Below are 18,656 nucleotides of genomic sequence, written 5' to 3' on the forward strand. Positions count from 1 at the left end.
TTTGGTATAGTGGCCAGGGAACCTTACTGGTGCTAGCACCCTTGCTACAAGGAGTGCGTAATTTGTTCTTCTGAGCCTTGAATGAAGGCATTGTTTTGTTAAGACAACTCCCTGGCAAGTGTTCCCATTCCCCTTATGAAAGTAAAGAAAAAAGTGAAAACTAGAGCATCATTTTTTAAACAAATTAAAGTTTGATTGCATGTTTTGCATTACTCCATGGAGTTCCAATCACCAGTTAGCATCATTTTTGACAACACCACACATTGCATCCAGACCAGCATCCTGTTTTCTGATGATGAATGCCTCAACATTAGCTGTGTAGCTAACTGAGTTCCCACAGTCTATAACCCAGTGTATCCATAGAGTTCTCACACACTCACAAATATACCCATTATACTAAATAATACAAAAAATACAACATATGATACCACTAAACAGATGTTCCGTCCACACTGAAGGTTTTCGAAAAAAAAAAAAACAAATGCCAACAAATGTCTCCTCAATTCGTCATGAGCACTTCCACATCCCTGGCATCGTGCCAAGTGATACAAAGGCTATGTTCATTCTGGACACCATTCAGCGATTGTATTACACTGAGCTCCTATACGGTCCATATGTTGTAGAGTTGGGTTGCTTTGCCAACAGCTCCCTGTGAATTCACACCATCTGCTGAACATACTGTGATGCCATTCACCACATCCTGCTCAGTGGATGCAGTGCTCACCGTGCTCACACTGATTTCAGTCTAGTTGAAATTGAGGCTGTCTCGAGGTCTTCCAAAGAAGGTGTGATCTGAAAGGATTTACTATTGCACATCATGTGTTTTTGTGTAAATGACATGTTTTTTCCATTTGTCTATGAAGTTTTAGTTGCATGAAACATTTGTCATGAGCCCGTAGAAGCGTAACGTGTTTGACATCGATGTAATTGCTGTAAAAGAACTGGCCGTCTCACTCATCTGTCGGCCGCCTCAACACTGTTGCTTAAGAAAACAGTGAACACATTGGAATAATGTTAAATTGTTTATCAGTGCATGACTCCAAAATAAAACTGACTCACAATATAAAACAAAATCTGAGTTACTTGAGTCTCAAAATACAGCACATAATAATTGAGACAAGGAGGCAGAATATAATGTAATAAACTTTGTTTCTTTGGTGACAAATTGCATGTACAAAAACATTTTTTTTTTCCTTCCACCTTTTCTCAAATGACTCCCCAAAACATTCACATTGCATAATAAACATGTTATTCTATAAATATGAAATGATGTTATTTGCATTTTAGAAATAAAAACACATATGACAATCCAAGACAAACACATAAAACAATCACTCTTCCTCTTCCTCACTCTTCCACAAATAAATCCAAATCTGTTTTGGGGGAAAATGGCTGACCATCCTTACACTGAGCAACACAAAATTCAAAATGTCTGTGATGCCAAGTTGTATATCTTCCTTGTTCATTTGATCCATTGAACCACCCCACCCCAAGAGTAGTGTTTATCTTGTTTTTTCTTTCAGAACTGACTACATCATTCTCACTGATGCAAAGTCTGTGCCCCAAACCAAACATTGCATCAATATTTAGATTTTTGTTATTGCAAGGAAAAGAAAAGCCAGGAGACAGCATCTTCAGGTAAAATAAAAGACAACAAAAAGATAAAGAGCAGTGTGGAAAATAAATTACTTTCATCTCTCTTTTTAACATGCATCTATTCAAGTCTTTCTTCTTTTTGGGTGTCCCACAAAGTACATTCTCTTTTAAGTGACCATACGTTGTCCTTATCAAACATTTAGACTTGATTCTGCTGACAGGAAATAAATTATCCAGTACAATGTGAATGTGAGTCTGTTAACCGGTAATGATCAGATTAAAAACAAAATAAAAACAAAAGGAGAAAAAGTGTGAATTACATGTACAGTATGTATCTGAGAAAATGCTAAGCATGCATCAGAGCTCCATTGCGTTTACTGTACCTCTTTGGGTAACATCTATTGTAAAGGCACTTCAGTGGAACAAACAGTTCTGGCAAAGCCTATTGTTTCTAACATATTGCTGCATTAGTTCATATTTCTTGCATGTTCCATTAAAAGCAAAAAACATTGCTTAGACTGAGCCATCTTCTGTCAGTTTTCAGTACTGCATAGTAGAGTCTTTCTCTGGCTTCTGTGTGAGTTATGGTGAAGGCCTTGGGAGAAGCTGTTGAAGACTTAATCACAGCTCTTCACAGGGGTTCAGTGAATCCCACAAGGCACGGCGTGTGTTTGATGTGCTGTATTCCGCCATATGCAGAAGTGAAGCAACAGTCTCTTTGCTGATGCAACGCAACAGGCAGTATTTGTCCTTTTTTTCCCCTCTTAGTGAACTTTGAATATTTCACTGAATTCGAAGCAGTTAAACAAATCCTTAAACTTGTTTTAAAGCACTGGAACCTTATATTTGCATAGTAGTGACTTTACTAGCAAGGTGGCAGACTTGTCAAACACTTGTCATTTTACCCCATTTGGGCATATTAAATGATAACTGCACTAGAAAATACAAAAGCTGTGAATTTGAGGTCAGTCTTTCTCTCAGTATGTATAATACAGGAAAACAGGTACTTGAAAAGTCCTTGTTGCTTTTAGAAAAATAGTATCTCTTTGTTCAAAAATACTGCAAAAGGCCTATGAATTCATCCTCGGTTGAAAAATGAATTGCCTGTCATTTTCTTTTCATTCTTGTCTATATTATTTTTTTGTCATCCACATGAGCATCCATCATGTGTTGTGAATGGAGTAAGGGTAATTGGAGGCCTCTGTTATTTCCTAGTCCTGTTCCTTTTGCTGCCACCATGGCGGCGCTGTCGAGCCGATTCGGCAGACCTCTTTCGATGGTTGTTGTATATGCTGAAGGTATTATATCTCCTGTGGTATGTCCTTTGGTAGTGTGATGCTGCAAAGGAATACATAGATATAGATATTGATTACTATAATTTACTGTTTGATAAATATAGGGCTTACTCTTTATTACAGATAAATATAGACTACAGTGGTGTTTCACACTATTTGAAATAAAATAAATTACACTTCTCTGCTGTAACTCACTCAAAAGATAGACTGAAATACTTCACTCTTTGTAATAAGACTACTGTACTGTAAAGTATTGTTTACAGTGCTGATTAAATGAAAGAACAATTGGAGACAAGATAGGTAGCTCCCCACCAGACCTGCGTCAGTGTGACAGTGGATGAAACTGTAAGGTAACTAATTAAGGTAATAGACTTACGAGTCATGCAGGAGATTTTTGGCTGGTCCCACATTCCATCCCCTCGGCACCGGATGGTGGGCACGTGCCTCTGGATGAAGCCGTTGTTGCATTGGTACCTCACCAGGGTGTTGATCTCGTAGTGTGGCCGCGTACGCCCGAAGGTGTGTGCATTCAGTACGAATGGAGGCTGGTTACAGGACACTGTCAACAGATGAAATAAAAGAAGAACAAGAAAAAAAAACAGGTTGGTTAAGAAAAAAAGAAATCTTCTGTCAATCTTTGAGTTCTAATACAAGTAATATAGTCTTCACTAGAAGATGAGACATTAATACATCAAAACTCGGTATCTACATTGTTTATCTTCATCATCAGTGCTCACCTGTTCCCTTTTTGCAGGTGAAAGTGAGATGGTAGTTGCAGGGAACGTCGTTCCACTGTCCGTCCTCATGCCATATCATGACCACGCAATCCTCACCGGAGGAGAAGAAACTGTCCGGCTGGTTGGGTCTCCAGTTCTCATATTGCTGCAGGAGAAAATAAACAGTTTTCATTTTGTTACCAAAAAAAATACTGTAACAAGCTCATAATTTTGCAAATAAACAGAGCATGTAAAACAGTATGGACAAAACAAAGTTCAGTCTAGATTACAAAATACAAATGTTAGGCCTAAACACTGACTGTGAACATTACAGTGCAATACAATATAACTCCACATGGTGGAGCTAGTTCTCTGCTTCTACAAGAAAGAAATCTCAAGGGAAAGCCCACAGCTCAGAGAAAACAAAACAATTTAATCCAATCAAACAAACTAATTATATTCTGGAATGCTCATACATCAAAACATATTAACTTATTCTATGTCAGTGTACTCAAACATTCAATAATTTGGCTTCATTTACAGAATACATACAAAGGCATGGACTCCTCACTGAGGTTAAATAAGGTAATTTACTGTCTCTAAAGCCAAAGTGTATAACACACCTTTTCCTAAGTGCAGGACAGAGATGACCTCAAGTCTGATCCAATATCAGCATTATTAGTCTCGTGGGGCCCTGGAGTGTGAATAACTGTTTGCCAAATGCACAGGCTTTGGCCCATAGTAATTATTCATTCAGCTCCTTAAAGGAATTCGGTTTGGCTTTAGGGACCCTCTACTCACTACCACCTAAGTGTAATGTTATTTGGAACTGTAGAAGAGGTATAAAAATAGCGTTTTGTAGCGGCAAAATGACATGCCCGCGTCACTTCCAGGCTGACGAGTTTTGACTAAAAACGGTAACATCGAACTTTCTCAAAACACATCCGAATGACATGATTTGGATGTCAACTCAACGTATGTACTCCCAATCATCCGTAAATTGATCTAAAGTGCATTTTACTCCGGATAATTCCTTTAACATTGACTCCTCATGTAAAGGGCTGATCATGGAGACTTTTAGGGACTAGTGCATGACGCCCTCTGTCTACTTGTCCTCAAGCTCAATCTGTCCCCAGTGCTTACAACCTAGAGGGTCTCTATACCCTGAGCCATGAGCCCCACTACCCAGCCCCTCTGCCTATGGCCAGTCATCTCATAACCTAGGAATGATGACACAATCATACACACAGCCTAGGAATGAAACAATGCTGTCCCGTGTAAAAAAAAAGTAAGTCCACTGCAAAAGGGGCTGAATAAGAAAGGTGAACGGAGCCCTCTCAGGCAGTGTGTATATACAGTATGCAGACAGCACAGCCCTCACAAATCCCAAAACTGCAACATCAAACCTGGACATTTCCACTCTTCCAAACAGTTTACAAAGCTCTTTAATACATACAGGAACCATTCTTATCGTGGCTGCTGTTACTTAGTAAGCAGTAAGGGAACAAAGCTGCTGTGCATCTGTGTTTTGAGCCTGTCAACTGAGTCAGGAGGTGTGTGACTTTCTTCTGATCATGTCGACCATCTTTCACTAAGTCGCCTGGCTACCACCACAACGTTCAAAGCAGCTACCCCCCCCCCCTCCCCCAGTCATTATACTCAACTCTTCCTGTTTAGTGGACGCTCGCAAATCTGGTCTCCAACACATGCCCTGTTGTCCTGTAGCCCTCTAATCCCTGAAATACTTATGCATCCACAGTTCATACTGTCTTTTTCACACACACACGAACACAGACACCCATGTCCACTCTCTTCTGGTATACATACAACATACACAAACACACCTCTCTCTCTTTTTCTCTCTCTCTCTCTCTCTCTCACACACACACACACACACTCAAAGACAAACATACACACACATTTGCGCATGTCCACACACACACACACACACACACACACACACACACACACACACACACACACACACACACACAATGCTCTGGCCTTCAGGCTTTCACGCCTGCGTCTGTCACTGGCTCCTCTCGTCTGTGTAAACGTCTCTCAAACACTTCCTGAGGACAAGCAAGAACCTGTCTACACCCGTCAACTCTCTCTCTCTCTCTCTCTCTCTCTCTCTCTCTCTCTCTCTCTCTCTCTGTCTCTCTCCCTCTGTCCCTCTCTCATCTCACTGCTGTTTTCATGCTGAGAAGACCTCAGCTGACAAACAACCGGTTTCCTTTCGCCCTCAGGCCTCACCCCCACCCCTCACCTAGGACTGGGTTATCTTTTGAAGTCCTTGTCCACGCCAAAAGACTCCAAAGCAACAATTAGCTTCTCCTGGCAACTAACAAGCCACAGGCAGTAGCAACAAAGCTTACTTCCCACAATTCATCTAGCTCCGCCATGTGGAAACTACAGGCATCAGATACCTAATACTTACTATATAACCTAGCACATATTTTCTTGCCAATAATTATGCAATCTTCCTCATAATACCTAAATGGCACAGCCTGTTCTTCTCACTGATATTATCAGAATGTAGGGATTATAATAGTTTGCTCTTTCAGTGGCCAAAAAAAACAGAAAAAATCTTAACAAGCAACTTACAACAGACGTGCCATCTGTCCAGCGGAAGTCATTCTCGAACATCTTATCGTTGAGTCCGATCCACTGGTAGTCCTGTCCAAGGCCTGTGATAGCAGAATGAAACATTGCTATAAGAGTTGGAAGAGTTCCTTATATGGTCATCCGAGCAACACTAAGAAAAGAGGAGAGGATTTGTGTCTCTATGCTTCAGAGAAGTGTGATTACATTCCCAGGCCTGATATCCACGGCGTCTTGTTGTCTTCCTGTTCATAAAAATGGTCAGAGCTATCTAAAGCCAACCTCAGAAAATAAACTGGGGTTTTAGTCATCTATGTGTTCTCTGTCTGGCTGGGGTTTTTTAAATCCGTTTTTTCCAGCTGCGATGATGATTTCTTTAACATGGCTCCTTTTTAACAGCGTATGTTTGTAAGTGGAGTTCAGTCAGAGGTACAGATCCCCGCTGACACTCACATCAGTGGGAGGCAGCACTTAAGCTCTCTGTAAGCCCAGGATCTTGTCAAAATCACTACCACTGTAATTTCAGAGAGCCAGCTCAAGGCCTGCCCTCCCTCTCTTTCTGTGTGTGCGTGTGTGTGTGTGTGTGTGTGTGTGTGTGTGTGTGTGTGTGTGTGTGTGTGTGTGTGTGTGTGTGTGTGTGTGTGTGTGTGTGTGTCTGTGTGTGTGTGTGTGTGTGTGTGTGTGTGTGTGTGTGTGTGTGTGTGTGTGTGTGTGTGTGTGTGTGTGTGTGTGTGTGCAGATGTAATGAAGGTGAGGATGGTGGTGCTTACGGTTGACAAACTGCTGCTCCTCATGGGTGATGATGCTGGCCAGGTGGGCCCCCTGCACACGGCACTCCCGCTCTGCCGTGTCCCAGTTGCGACGGTGGGGAAAGTACTTGTAGCAGTGGCCCTGGAACTTGTGCCAGCCATAGCTACACGTCTCTGTGTCTACGGAGATGAAGGCAGAGGCTTATCAAAAACACCGGAAATTAACATAAATACATCAAATTAATTCTCATGTATTCTGTGGCAATATCTCAGATGATTAATGAATAGATGCACTGCAATTATCAATAAATGAAATATGTTTGATAATCTGTTGTATAGCAAACCTCCTGCAAATTATTAGATGTGTGAATATTTAAACTAATGATTTTGAATCTTTACTCCTGAAATTATATTATTTTAGTATTGCATTGGAGAAGAGTTTGTACTTTGTACACCATATCTCTGCCTCAATAACCTGACTCCCATTAGAACAAAGGTAGTAGGCCTATTGACTGCCTGGGGGCACCTGATGCTATCTCCCTTTCGTCATGATCGTGTGAGGCACTCCCCTTAGCTAAAGGACAATCATCAAGAAAGAGCCAGAGAAAGAGAGTGACCCTAATTTGTCAATAAAAGGTAGAATGCTTCATTAATTAGACATGTCTGGGCTCTCTTGTGATCTGAAAGGTCTTAAAGGACTTTTTAGTAGGGTAAAACCAAAAAGCATTACACAGGAAAATTAGTGGATGTATCTAGTTCATCTGTCACATTACTCGAATTTATCGTAACACTTGTGACATTTGTAACATTACAGATGAGTTACTTCCTGACATTTGTGCGCTTATAAAATAGCTAATTAACAACCTACACATATGCTGTCATTAAAAAATACATCAAAGTGATTCAACTCCAGTCTGTTTACAGAGAGTGAGAGCCTCAGCAAGGACTGTGTCTTATAAGTAGGTGACTCACAGTTGTCTGGAGAGAATTTCAGCTTCATACACGTAAATGGGTCACCCCCACTTCAGATGAAGTTCAATTTAGCAGCATCTTGTCATCAATCATGCAGCTGTTTGCGCCGTAGCCAGCCAGGGCAGGCATTCTCACGCATTGGATATAGTGAGGCTGTTCACTGAAGTCGGTGAACTAACTTGCCATGTGCATTTGTAGGGCACTTGGCCCTCAGACAGGATTTTTCAGAATCGGATTCTCCTACATTCCTCACTCACACACCGTCTACTGTATTTCCTCAGGTGATGTGTAATAAATGCTCTGAGATCATGTGCCTTTTTCAACGGTGCTGTCACTCCGTATAACCGAAAGACACATCTCTGGTCATGCCATTCAAGTGGCTGTTCTTAATGATAGAACAAATATGAGCTTTTCTTCCTTCTCCAATGTGCCTCACTTGCATTTTCCCAGGAATTTAAATGCTGGATGTCTATGTGGGGATTATGTTTAACATTTAAGATATGATTGGACCATGTCACTAGGTACAGATTGGTATTTATGACGAATATTGTGTCTTAGAAACAACTGTTTAATTCTATAATTAAAACTTGTTTGTTCTTTGTCATAACCACATCACTAACATAAGTCACTACTTAGTAGCTTGTAATTGCTTTCTCTTTTCTCACCTTTGAGCCAAATTCACAGTCTAAACTTTCAAGCCTGAATAAATAAATAACCCCCTAAGATATGCAGTGGTGATATTCACCTTCCCTAAATATCCATGAGTAAACATGACTAAAACAGTGACGAATGGTCTGCCTTTAAATCCCTGCCTGCGGCATTACATTTGCAGAGATTACACTTGCACAAACACTGCCTCAGGGCCTATTGTAAGACCATAATAAAGTAAGTGCAGCCCACTCTTGTCTTATACATTAGTGGTCTATTAGTGACTAAACTAAATGAACAGATTTAGCAAATACTCTACTGATATGTGTGATAATGATATTCATATGTGTCTTCTGTTTAGTGTTCACAAATGTAGTGCTCCATGTACTCAAATACGTTGGTAAGTATACAAAAGTTCATAGGGGGGTGAATGTTGCCTAACCTCATTACCCTCAATATGAACGCTACATATACAAAAGGCTTACCTTCTTCACAAAGTGTTCCTGCATAACTGGGAAGACACACGCAGGAGAATGCATTCAGTCCATCCACACATGTGCCTCCATTGCGACAAGGATTTGAATGACACTCATCGATATCTATGAGTAAAAATAAAATGGAAAATACAGAAAATTAATGGATAAATAATAAATAAAAAGTGACCAAATGTGTCACTACTCACTGGTCCATATTATCATATTTATACCAGCTAATGAGGTACAGGCTTTCAGGGATTCACTTACCTATTTCACAGTGGTCTCCTCCATAACCAGCAGTACAGGTGCAAGTGTTGACACTGCCTACTCTCCAACAGGAGCCTCCGTTTAAGCAGGGATTCTCAACACATGAATGAACGCCTACAACGAAGAATAAGCAGATATACATAAGTGATTGTATTATCAGAATGTAGCCTCATTTAAGGAAAATAACTATGTTTTATGAAACAGTGATTTGATACGAGGGTGAAGAGATACCTTCAATGTCCAGAGGCTCGCCAATATCTGTGTGCCCCAGGTCTCTTGGGATTGGGGTTGTGGTTTCCGTCACTCTACTGGTAACTGTGGCTACGGTGGAAAACTTCACGAACTGAACTTCAGCTGCTGATGTTGTGGTGTCCTCAGCTGACGTTTTCCCTGTGACCGCTGTTTGTCGCGTGGTTGTCAAATCCTCTGCATTGGTCTCTGAGCTGGAGGCTGATCCCTCTTTCTCAGGTGGTGACGTGGTCTCTGCATCAGTTTCCTTAGCTGAACTTGTCTCAGGGCCAGGTGTAACTACAACCTGCTCACCAGAGTCTATTCCACCATCACTGATAGAGACGGATGTGGACATAAGAGGCGCAAGTGTGCCACTCAAGTCTGATCCAGTCATTGGCACTGCAGTTGTTGCCTCCTCTAAGCTGCTCTTAGAGCTGCTCGAGCCGGAGGTTGAACCCTCCGTGGCAGTTGCACCACTGTGGTCAGCGCCAGGTTCCTCAGAGGAGCTTGACCTTGTAGAGGGAGATGCTGAAGTGCCACTCACCTCAAATACTGATGAGTAGTCAGTGGTCTCCTCAGTGGGACTCTTAAGCCCAGTCACATATTCCACTATGCTTTCTGAACTGGGAGTTGGTAGAGGGCTGTCGGGTTTCTGCCATATGTTAGGTATGGCTTCGACCTGGCCAAAGTCTATGCCATCATAATCTGATGAGGGTAATATAGGAATGCTAGTGCTAAAAATACTAGAAGTGGAGAGTCTGGTTGTTACCACCTTTGAACTTTCTGCTGTAGGCTTTTGTTCATCAGCTGAGCTTCCCTCAAAAATGTTGTCTACTACCTTGGTAGTGGATGTCATAAGAGGGACATGTGTGCTTCTCAGATCTAACTCAGATATCACAGTAGAGTCATTTGTGAAAGGCTTATCAGTCAGGGTGATTTCAGACAAAGCTTGTTGGTAAGTTTCATTAGGTGTCAAGACTTCTTGAGGGATATATGTTGTGACCAAATGGACAACAACATCGGGGTCAGAGGAAGATACGGTTGGGTTTATGCTGGTGGATGGCTCAATGGATGTGCTGGTTACTTGGGTGACTGATACAACAGAACTTGCATCTGTCTCCACAGATGATGTTGCAATTGTTAGAGGTCTTATTGCAGGTGGTGAAGTTACAGCCTTCAGCAAAGTGGATGTTGGATTCAAAGTCTCAGGGGTGAGTCCCGAGCTCTCGTCAGTAAAAGGGGAAACTGAGCTGTCTTGTTCTGTGATGATGACAAATGGTTGCTCAGTGGTAGATTCATCTCCCTGTTTGCCAGATTCTGTTACTTCTGTAGACTTTTCTGAAACACTTGCATCTGTCTCTTCTGAGGAGCCTGAGCCAGCTGTTGGAGACATTGTTACTGCTGCCAGTGAAGCAACAGGCTTGGGGAAATAGATGATGGGATCAAAGTCTCAGGGGTGAGTCCCAGCTCTCATCCTCTGTGAAAGAGGAAACTGAGCTATCTAGCTCTGTGATGATGACAAATGGCTGCTCAGTGCTAGATTGCACCACCTGTGGTCTGTCATCTGTACCAGTTTTGAATTCAGTGGTGTGCTCAGTAACTGACTCTGGGTGAGCGAGTGTGATTGTCTGCAATGGTTGAGCTGTGGTGGTCTGATAAGGATGCACAGTTGCAGACTGGGGAGAAATAGATGATGGGATCAAAGTCTCAGGGTGAGTCCCAAGCTCTCATCCTCTGTGAAAGAGGAAACTGAGCTGTCTTGTTCTGTGCTGATGACAAATGGTTGCTCAGTGGTAGATTCCTCTCCCTGTTTGCCAGATTCTGTTACTTCTGTAGACTTTTCTGAAACACTTGCATCTGTCTCTTCTGAGGAGCCTGAGCCAGCTGTTGGAGACATTGTTACTGCTGCCAGTGAAGCAACAGGCTTGGGGGAAATAGATGATGGGATCAAAGTCTCAGGGGTGAGTCCCGAGCTCTCATCCTCTGTGAAAGAGGAAACTGAGCTATCTAGCTCTGTGATGATGACAAATGGCTGCTCAGTGCTAGATTGCACCACCTGTGGTCTGTCATCTGTACCAGTTTTGAATTCAGTGGTGTGCTCAGTAACTGACTCTGGGTGAGCTGAAGTGTGATTGTCTGCAATGGTTGAGCTGTGGTGGTCTGATAAGGATGCACAGTTGCAGACTGGGGAGAAATAGATGATGGGATCAAAGTCTCAGGGGTGAGTCCCAAGCTCTCATCCTCTGTGAAAGAGGAAACTGAGCTGTCTTGTTCTGTGCTGATGACAAATGGTTGCTCAGTGGTAGATTCCTCTCCCTGTTTGCCAGATTCTGTTACTTCTGTAGACTTTTCTGAAACACTTGCATCTGTCTCTTCTGGGAGCCTGAGCCAGCTGTTGGAGACATTGTTACTGCTGCCAGTGAAGCAACAGGCTTGGGGAAATAGATGATGGGATCAAAGTCTCAGGGGTGAGTCCTGAGCTCTCATCCTCTGTGAAAGAGGAAACTGAGCTATCTAGCTCTGTGATGATGACAAATGGCTGCTCAGTGCTAGATTGCACCACCTGTGGTCTGTCATCTGTACCAGTTTTGAATTCAGTGGTGTGCTCAGTAACTGACTTTGGGTGGCTGAGTGTGATTGTCTGCAATGGTTGAGCTGTGGTGGTCTGATAAGGATGCACAGTTGCAGACTGGGGAGAAATAGATGATGGGATCAAAGTCTCAGGGGTGAGTTCCAAGCTCTCATCCTCTGTGAAAGAGGAAACTGAGCTGTCTTGTTCTGTGCTGATGACAAATGGTTGCTCAGTGGTAGATTCATCTCCCCTGTTTGCCAGATTCTGTTACTTCTGTAGACTTTTCTGAAAACACTTGCATCTGTCTCTTCTGAGGAGCCTGAGCCAGCTGTTGGAGACATTGTTACTGCTGCCAGTGAAGCAACAGGCTTGGGGGAAATAGATGATGGGATCAAAGTCTCAGGGGTGAGTCCCGAGCTCATCCTCTGTGAAAGAGGAAACTGAGCTATCTAGCTCTGTGATGATGACAAATGGCTGCTCAGTGCTAGATTGCACCACCTGTGGTCTGTCATCTGTACCAGTTTTGAATTCAGTGGTGTGCTCAGTAACTGACTCTGGGTGAGCGAGTGTGATTGTCTGCAATGGTTGAGCTGTGGTGGTCTGATAAGGATGCACAGTTGCAGACTGGGGAGAAATAGATGATGGGATCAAAGTCTCAGGGGTGAGTCCCAAGCTCTCATCCTCTGTGAAAGAGGAAACTGAGCTGTCTTGTTCTGTGCTGATGACAAATGGTTGCTCAGTGGTAGATTCCTCTCCCTGTTTGCCAGATTCTGTTACTTCTGTAGACTTTTCTGAAACACTTGCATCTGTCTCTTCTGAGGAGCCTGAGCCAGCTGTTGGAGACATTGTTACTGCTGCCAGTGAAGCAACAGGCTTGGGGGAAATAGATGATGGGATCAAAGTCTCAGGGGTGAGTCCCGAGCTCTCATCCTCTGTGAAAGAGGAAACTGAGCTATCTAGCTCTGTGATGATGACAAATGGCTGCTCAGTGCTAGATTGCACCACCTGTGGTCTGTCATCTGTACCAGTTTTGAATTCAGTGGTGTGCTCAGTAACTGACTTTGGGTGAGCGAGTGTGATTGTCTGCAATGGTTGAGCTGTGGTGGTCTGATAAGGATGCACAGTTGCAGACTGGGGAGAAATAGATGATGGGATCAAAGTCTCAGGGGTGAGTTCCAAGCTCTCATCCTCTGTGAAAGAGGAAACTGAGCTGTCTTGTTCTGTGCTGATGACAAATGGTTGCTCAGTGGTAGATTCATCTCCCTGTTTGCCAGATTCTGTTACTTCTGTAGACTTTTCTGAAACACTTGCATCTGTCTCTTCTGAGGAGCCTGAGCCAGCTGTTGGAGACATTGTTACTGCTGCCAGTGAAGCAACAGGCTTGGGGGAAATAGATGATGGGATCAAAGTCTCAGGGGTGAGTCCCGAGCTCTCATCCTCTGTGAAAGAGGAAACTGAGCTATCTAGCTCTGTGATGATGACAAATGGCTGCTCAGTGCTAGATTGCACCACCTGTGGTCTGTCATCTGTACCAGTTTTGAATTCAGTGGTGTGCTCAGTAACTGACTCTGGGTGAGCGAGTGTGATTGTCTGCAATGGTTGAGCTGTGGTGGTCTGATAAGGATGCACAGTTGCAGACTGGGGAGAAATAGATGATGGGATCAAAGTCTCAGGGGTGAGTCCCAAGCTCTCATCCTCTGTGAAAGAGGAAACTGAGCTGTCTTGTTCTGTGCTGATGACAAATGGTTGCTCAGTGGTAGATTCCTCTCCCTGTTTGCCAGATTCTGTTACTTCTGTAGACTTTTCTGAAACACTTGCATCTGTCTCTTCTGAGGAGCCTGAGCCAGCTGTTGGAGACATTGTTACTGCTGCCAGTGAAGCAACAGGCTTGGGGAAATAGATGATGGGATCAAAGTCTCAGGGTGAGTCCCGAGCTCTCATCCTCTGTGAAAGAGGAAACTGAGCTATCTAGCTCTGTGATGATGACAAATGGCTGCTCAGTGCTAGATTGCACCACCTGTGGTCTGTCATCTGTACCAGTTTTGAATTCAGTGGTGTGCTCAGTAACTGACTTTGGGTGAGCGAGTGTGATTGTCTGCAATGGTTGAGCTGTGGTGGTCTGATAAGGATGCACAGTTGCAGACTGGGGAGAAATAGATGATGGGATCAAAGTCTCAGGGGTGAGTTCCAAGCTCTCATCCTCTGTGAAAGAGGAAACTGAGCTGTCTTGTTCTGTGCTGATGACAAATGGTTGCTCAGTGGTAGATTCATCTCCTGTTTGCCAGATTCTGTTACTTCTGTAGACTTTTCTGAAACACTTGCATCTGTCTCTTCTGAGGAGCCTGAGCCAGCTGTTGGAGACATTGTTACTGCTGCCAGTGAAGCAACAGGCTTGGGGAAATAGATGATGGGATCAAAGTCTCAGGGTGAGTCCCGAGCTCTCATCCTCTGTGAAAGAGGAAACTGAGCTATCTAGCTCTGTGATGATGACAAATGGCTGCTCAGTGCTAGATTGCACCACCTGTGGTCTGTCATCTGTACCAGTTTTGAATTCAGTGGTGTGCTCAGTAACTGACTTTGGGTGAGCGAGTGTGATTGTCTGCAATGGTTGAGCTGTGGTGGTCTGATAAGGATGCACAGTTGCAGACTGGGGAGAAATAGATGATGGGATCAAAGTCTCAGGGGTGAGTCCCAAGCTCTCATCCTCTGTGAAAGAGGAAACTGAGCTGTCTTGTTCTGTGCTGATGACAAATGGTTGCTCAGTGGTAGATTCCTCTCCCTGTTTGCCAGATTCTGTTACTTCTGTAGACTTTTCTGAAACACTTCCATCTGTCTCTTCTGAGGAGCCTGAGCCAGCTGTTGGAGACATTGTTACTGCTGCCAGTGAAGCAACAAGCTTGGGGGAAATAGATGATGGGATCAAAGTCTCAGGGGTGAGTCCCGAGCTCTCATCCTCTGTGAAAGAGGAAACTGAGCTGTCTTGTTCTGTGATGATGACAAATGGTTGCTCAGTGGTAGATTCCTCTCCCTGTTTGCCAGATTCTGTTACTTCTGTAGACTTTCCTGTAGCACTTGTATCTGTCTCTTTTGAAGAGCCTGAGCCCACTGTTGAAGACACTGTTACTGCAGGCATTGAAGTAACAGAAATGGGGAAAATAGATGATGGGATCAAAGTCTCAGGGGTGAGTCCCGAGCTCTCATCCTCTGTGAAAGAGGAAACTGAGCTGTCTTGTTCTTTGATGATGACAAATGGCTGCTCAGTGCTAGATGATTCTACAGCTTCTGTAGATATATGCTGTTTTTGTGGTGTGCCAGTTTGGGACATCACAGTTGTGGTAGAGTCATCACTGGATGGCAGAGTTGCTTTAGTATAAGGAGATGTTTTGTCTCCAGCTCCAGATGAAGTTAAAACCAGTGAAGGTGGATCTGTTACAACAACTGAGGCAGTCACAGTTGGTTGGACAGAGGAAGTTGCAGAAGTCATGCCTGAGCCTTCCTCTCCTTTTGTTGGGAATGATGCAGTTGTAGTGTGTGGACTTTTGATTTCTGAGAGAGAGGATGTGTATGCCTCAATTGTCTTTGCAGTGCTAGTCAGGTGAGGGGCCACTGTGGTGACCTCAATGGTGGTCCCAGTCTTCTCTGAACTTGAGCTGTCTTGATCAGTTGAGAAAGTCACATTTGTAGAAGTTACAAGTATATTTTCAGCTTCCTCTGATGATGTGGTCTGTGATGTGGAGGAACTATTGAAGACAGGGATTGTTGATGAATCGGTACCAGAACCTTCCTTATCTGTACCAGGAAATACTGTGCTTGAAAACTCTGTAATAGCTGATAGTGAGGGTACCTTCTCAGAGGATGAATCAATTGGCTGAAGCATACCGGAAACAGGAGCTGACACAGTGGAGACTTTAGAGGGTAAGGGTGTTGGACTCTTCAGTTCTGAGTCAATTCCTGACACCTCTTCTGGAGACAGGGTAGACAAGACTGAAGTTGTGGTGGATGTATCGAACTTCGGTTGCAAAGTGGATGTGGTCACTGAAGTTACATGAATGAATTCAGATGTGCTAATCATTGGACGTAAGGTAGTAAATGTAGCCTCTGTGCTGGAGGAAGTTGGTTGTGATGTTTCAGACTTCTGGGAAGGCTCTCCAGAGTATGATATGAACTCCTCACTGGATGTTGAGTACGTTGGTGACGTAGCGCCCATTGCAGATCCTTCCAGCTCCTCTGTCATGACCACAGTGAAGGGTGGTGTTAGGGTGGCTGTCATACCACCTGCCTCCTGTGTTTGGATGGTGGGAGAATATGGTGAGGATGATTCTGAAAGTGGAAGCGTGTCTGCATCGATTATGTCATCTGTGGTTAGGTCCGGTGTTCTGGGAATATGTTTGTCCTCATCCCTAGTTAAAATCACAATGGTTGTAGTGCTGGGGTGTGTACCTGTGGGGCTAACTATGGTAATCTGCTTATCTGTAAGATTGCTATGCTGTAAAAAGGGTATCTGAGTTGATGTGGGTTGTTCTGTTACTTTAAGGTGACTTTCAGTGTTTGAAGACATCACAACTGAATGAGGAGTGACTGTTACTACTGACTCAGATGCAAGATGAACCACTGTAGAGGTAACAAACTTTGTTTGATCTTGAATCGTTGTACTGTCCACATCAAATGTTGAATGTCCAAACTCAGGCAAAGTTGTGGTTGTTAGAACAACTGATTTTGCTTCATGAGTTGTCAGGATTGCATGTCCTGAGCCCTCAGTTGCATCATCACTGAATAGACGGAGAGGACCTGATGAGGGTGAGTTGGAAGTGGTCAGTGGTGAAGTTGTGCTTTCAATAGGATCTTCATGAGCCCGATTCGAGCTGTGGGTTTCTGAGGTGATATCAGTTTCTTGAGAAGCCGTACTGCCTGGTAAGAATGCTGTTGTTGTTATTGGGTACTCTCCTTGTCTGACTGTACTAGATACAGCGGGAGCTGTAGTGGAAGTAGATAGCAAGGATGACACTGGAGTAGAAGCATCAACACCTGAACCTTCATCACCTGAACCGTCATCTCTACTCTCAGTACCAGCTCCAGAACCTTCTGTGGTCTCGCCACTTCCAAGTTCTCGAGTGGACCATGGAATTGATGGCTGGGGAGTCCCCGAAGGCTTAGGGGTTTGGGATGAGTTAGTGTGTGTAGGGAATGGAGTGGACTGGGTGGACACATCAACACTTGAAACCACTGTTATGCCTTCTGTCTCGGTGGTTTCTGCTTCATCTGTTGCCACACTGAAATCATAAGGTCGAGTGGTCCCCTGTGTCTCAGTAATCTCCCCACCAGAACCCTCTATGGATGTTGACATTTGGTCACCCTCTGTGGACACCACAAATGTATCACTGACTGTTGATGTTACGACTGGTTTATCTGTATTTGACAAACCAGAAATTGTCATGATCTGAGCTGATGCTTCTGTGGTTATGGCTTCAGGTATTGGTGATTGAGATGGGGGAGTTGCAAAAACAAGGGAGGGTTGAGTGTAGTCATGATATTCAGGTGCTGTTGAGCCATTATCTGGCTCTTTCTCTGTTTCAGTCTCATCAGTGAAGGCCTCAGATGGTTTGAATGTTGGTGATGGCTCTAGACTGTCCTCTGAGGTAGCTCCTGAGCCCTCTATATCAGGGTACGCAGAGCTACTCCATATTAGTCCCAGTGTCTTTTCAATTAGTTCAGTGACATGTTCTGTAATAGTTTTTGGAGTGGTGTAACTGCTGATTGTCTCTGGTGGTGATGTATCTTTGGCTGGTTTTAAGGTGCTTGAAACAACAGTGGCTGTGCTCTCCACTGAAGGAGAACTAGTTTTAGGCTTTTCTGTGGAAATATATGAAGCAGTTTGGGCTGGCGTTGTCATGACTGACACTTGAGTAAACTTCTCTGTGGTGTCATCAACAGAGCCCCCCTCTTCTGTATAATAAGATATTGGTGATGCTATTTTTGTTGTTGGTACAACAGGCATTAACTCTGAACTCATGCCCTCTTCACTAGAGATAGATTGAGTTGAAATAGTAAGAGTTTCCTGAGAGATAGAGTCTGTGGTCTGAGCTTCCTCTGTTGAGGTAAACATGCTTTCGGAGGTATCAATAATGGGAACAGATGAAAACATTTCTGATGTGTCCCTCATAGTAGCAGTGGTATAGTGAATGGTAGGACTTATTGTAGTATCTGATGTCTGCTGGCCTGAACTTTCCTTCTCTGTTTGAATAGATATTGTAAACAACTCGGGTGAAGTTTTCACTGATGCCGTTGGCATTATAGTTGACTTTCTGGGGGATGGCTCGGTGGATTGTTCCTGTGAAATATCTCTGTGGGATGATGGAGGGGGAACACTAGTTTCCCCAGTCACTGTAGACTCTGAAATCTCCATAAGAGGCTGAGATGTGGTAGTATGCAAATCAGATTTATGAGTAGTTTGAATTGGAACAGATGTTGTGGAAACTTCAGAGGTGAAATCACCAGAACTTTCTTGTGATGGAACAACAGCTGATGATACA

General features: G+C 43.6%; 1 protein-coding gene across 1 annotated transcript in view; it reads right to left on the minus strand.

Annotated features, from left to right (window-relative positions):
* Positions 1 to 1,009: 1,009 nt before the first annotated feature.
* vcana (versican a) overlaps positions 1,010 to 18,656 on the minus strand; it is a 39,539-nt gene continuing 21,892 nt past the window's right edge. Inside the window, exons 6-12 of the mRNA XM_048243789.1 lie at positions 9,324 to 9,437; positions 9,066 to 9,179; positions 6,982 to 7,140; positions 6,215 to 6,297; positions 3,629 to 3,773; positions 3,268 to 3,450; positions 1,010 to 2,934 (exon numbers count right to left, since the gene is read on the minus strand). Of these exons, the coding sequence (XP_048099746.1) occupies positions 2,801 to 2,934; positions 3,268 to 3,450; positions 3,629 to 3,773; positions 6,215 to 6,297; positions 6,982 to 7,140; positions 9,066 to 9,179; positions 9,324 to 9,437 (932 nt within the window). The 3' untranslated portion in view covers positions 1,010 to 2,800. The remainder of the gene's footprint in view (positions 2,935 to 3,267; positions 3,451 to 3,628; positions 3,774 to 6,214; positions 6,298 to 6,981; positions 7,141 to 9,065; positions 9,180 to 9,323; positions 9,438 to 18,656) is intronic.

The sequence above is a fragment of the Alosa alosa genome, chromosome 5, assembly GCF_017589495.1.
Source record: "Alosa alosa isolate M-15738 ecotype Scorff River chromosome 5, AALO_Geno_1.1, whole genome shotgun sequence".
Taxonomy (NCBI): Eukaryota; Metazoa; Chordata; class Actinopteri; order Clupeiformes; family Clupeidae; genus Alosa; species Alosa alosa.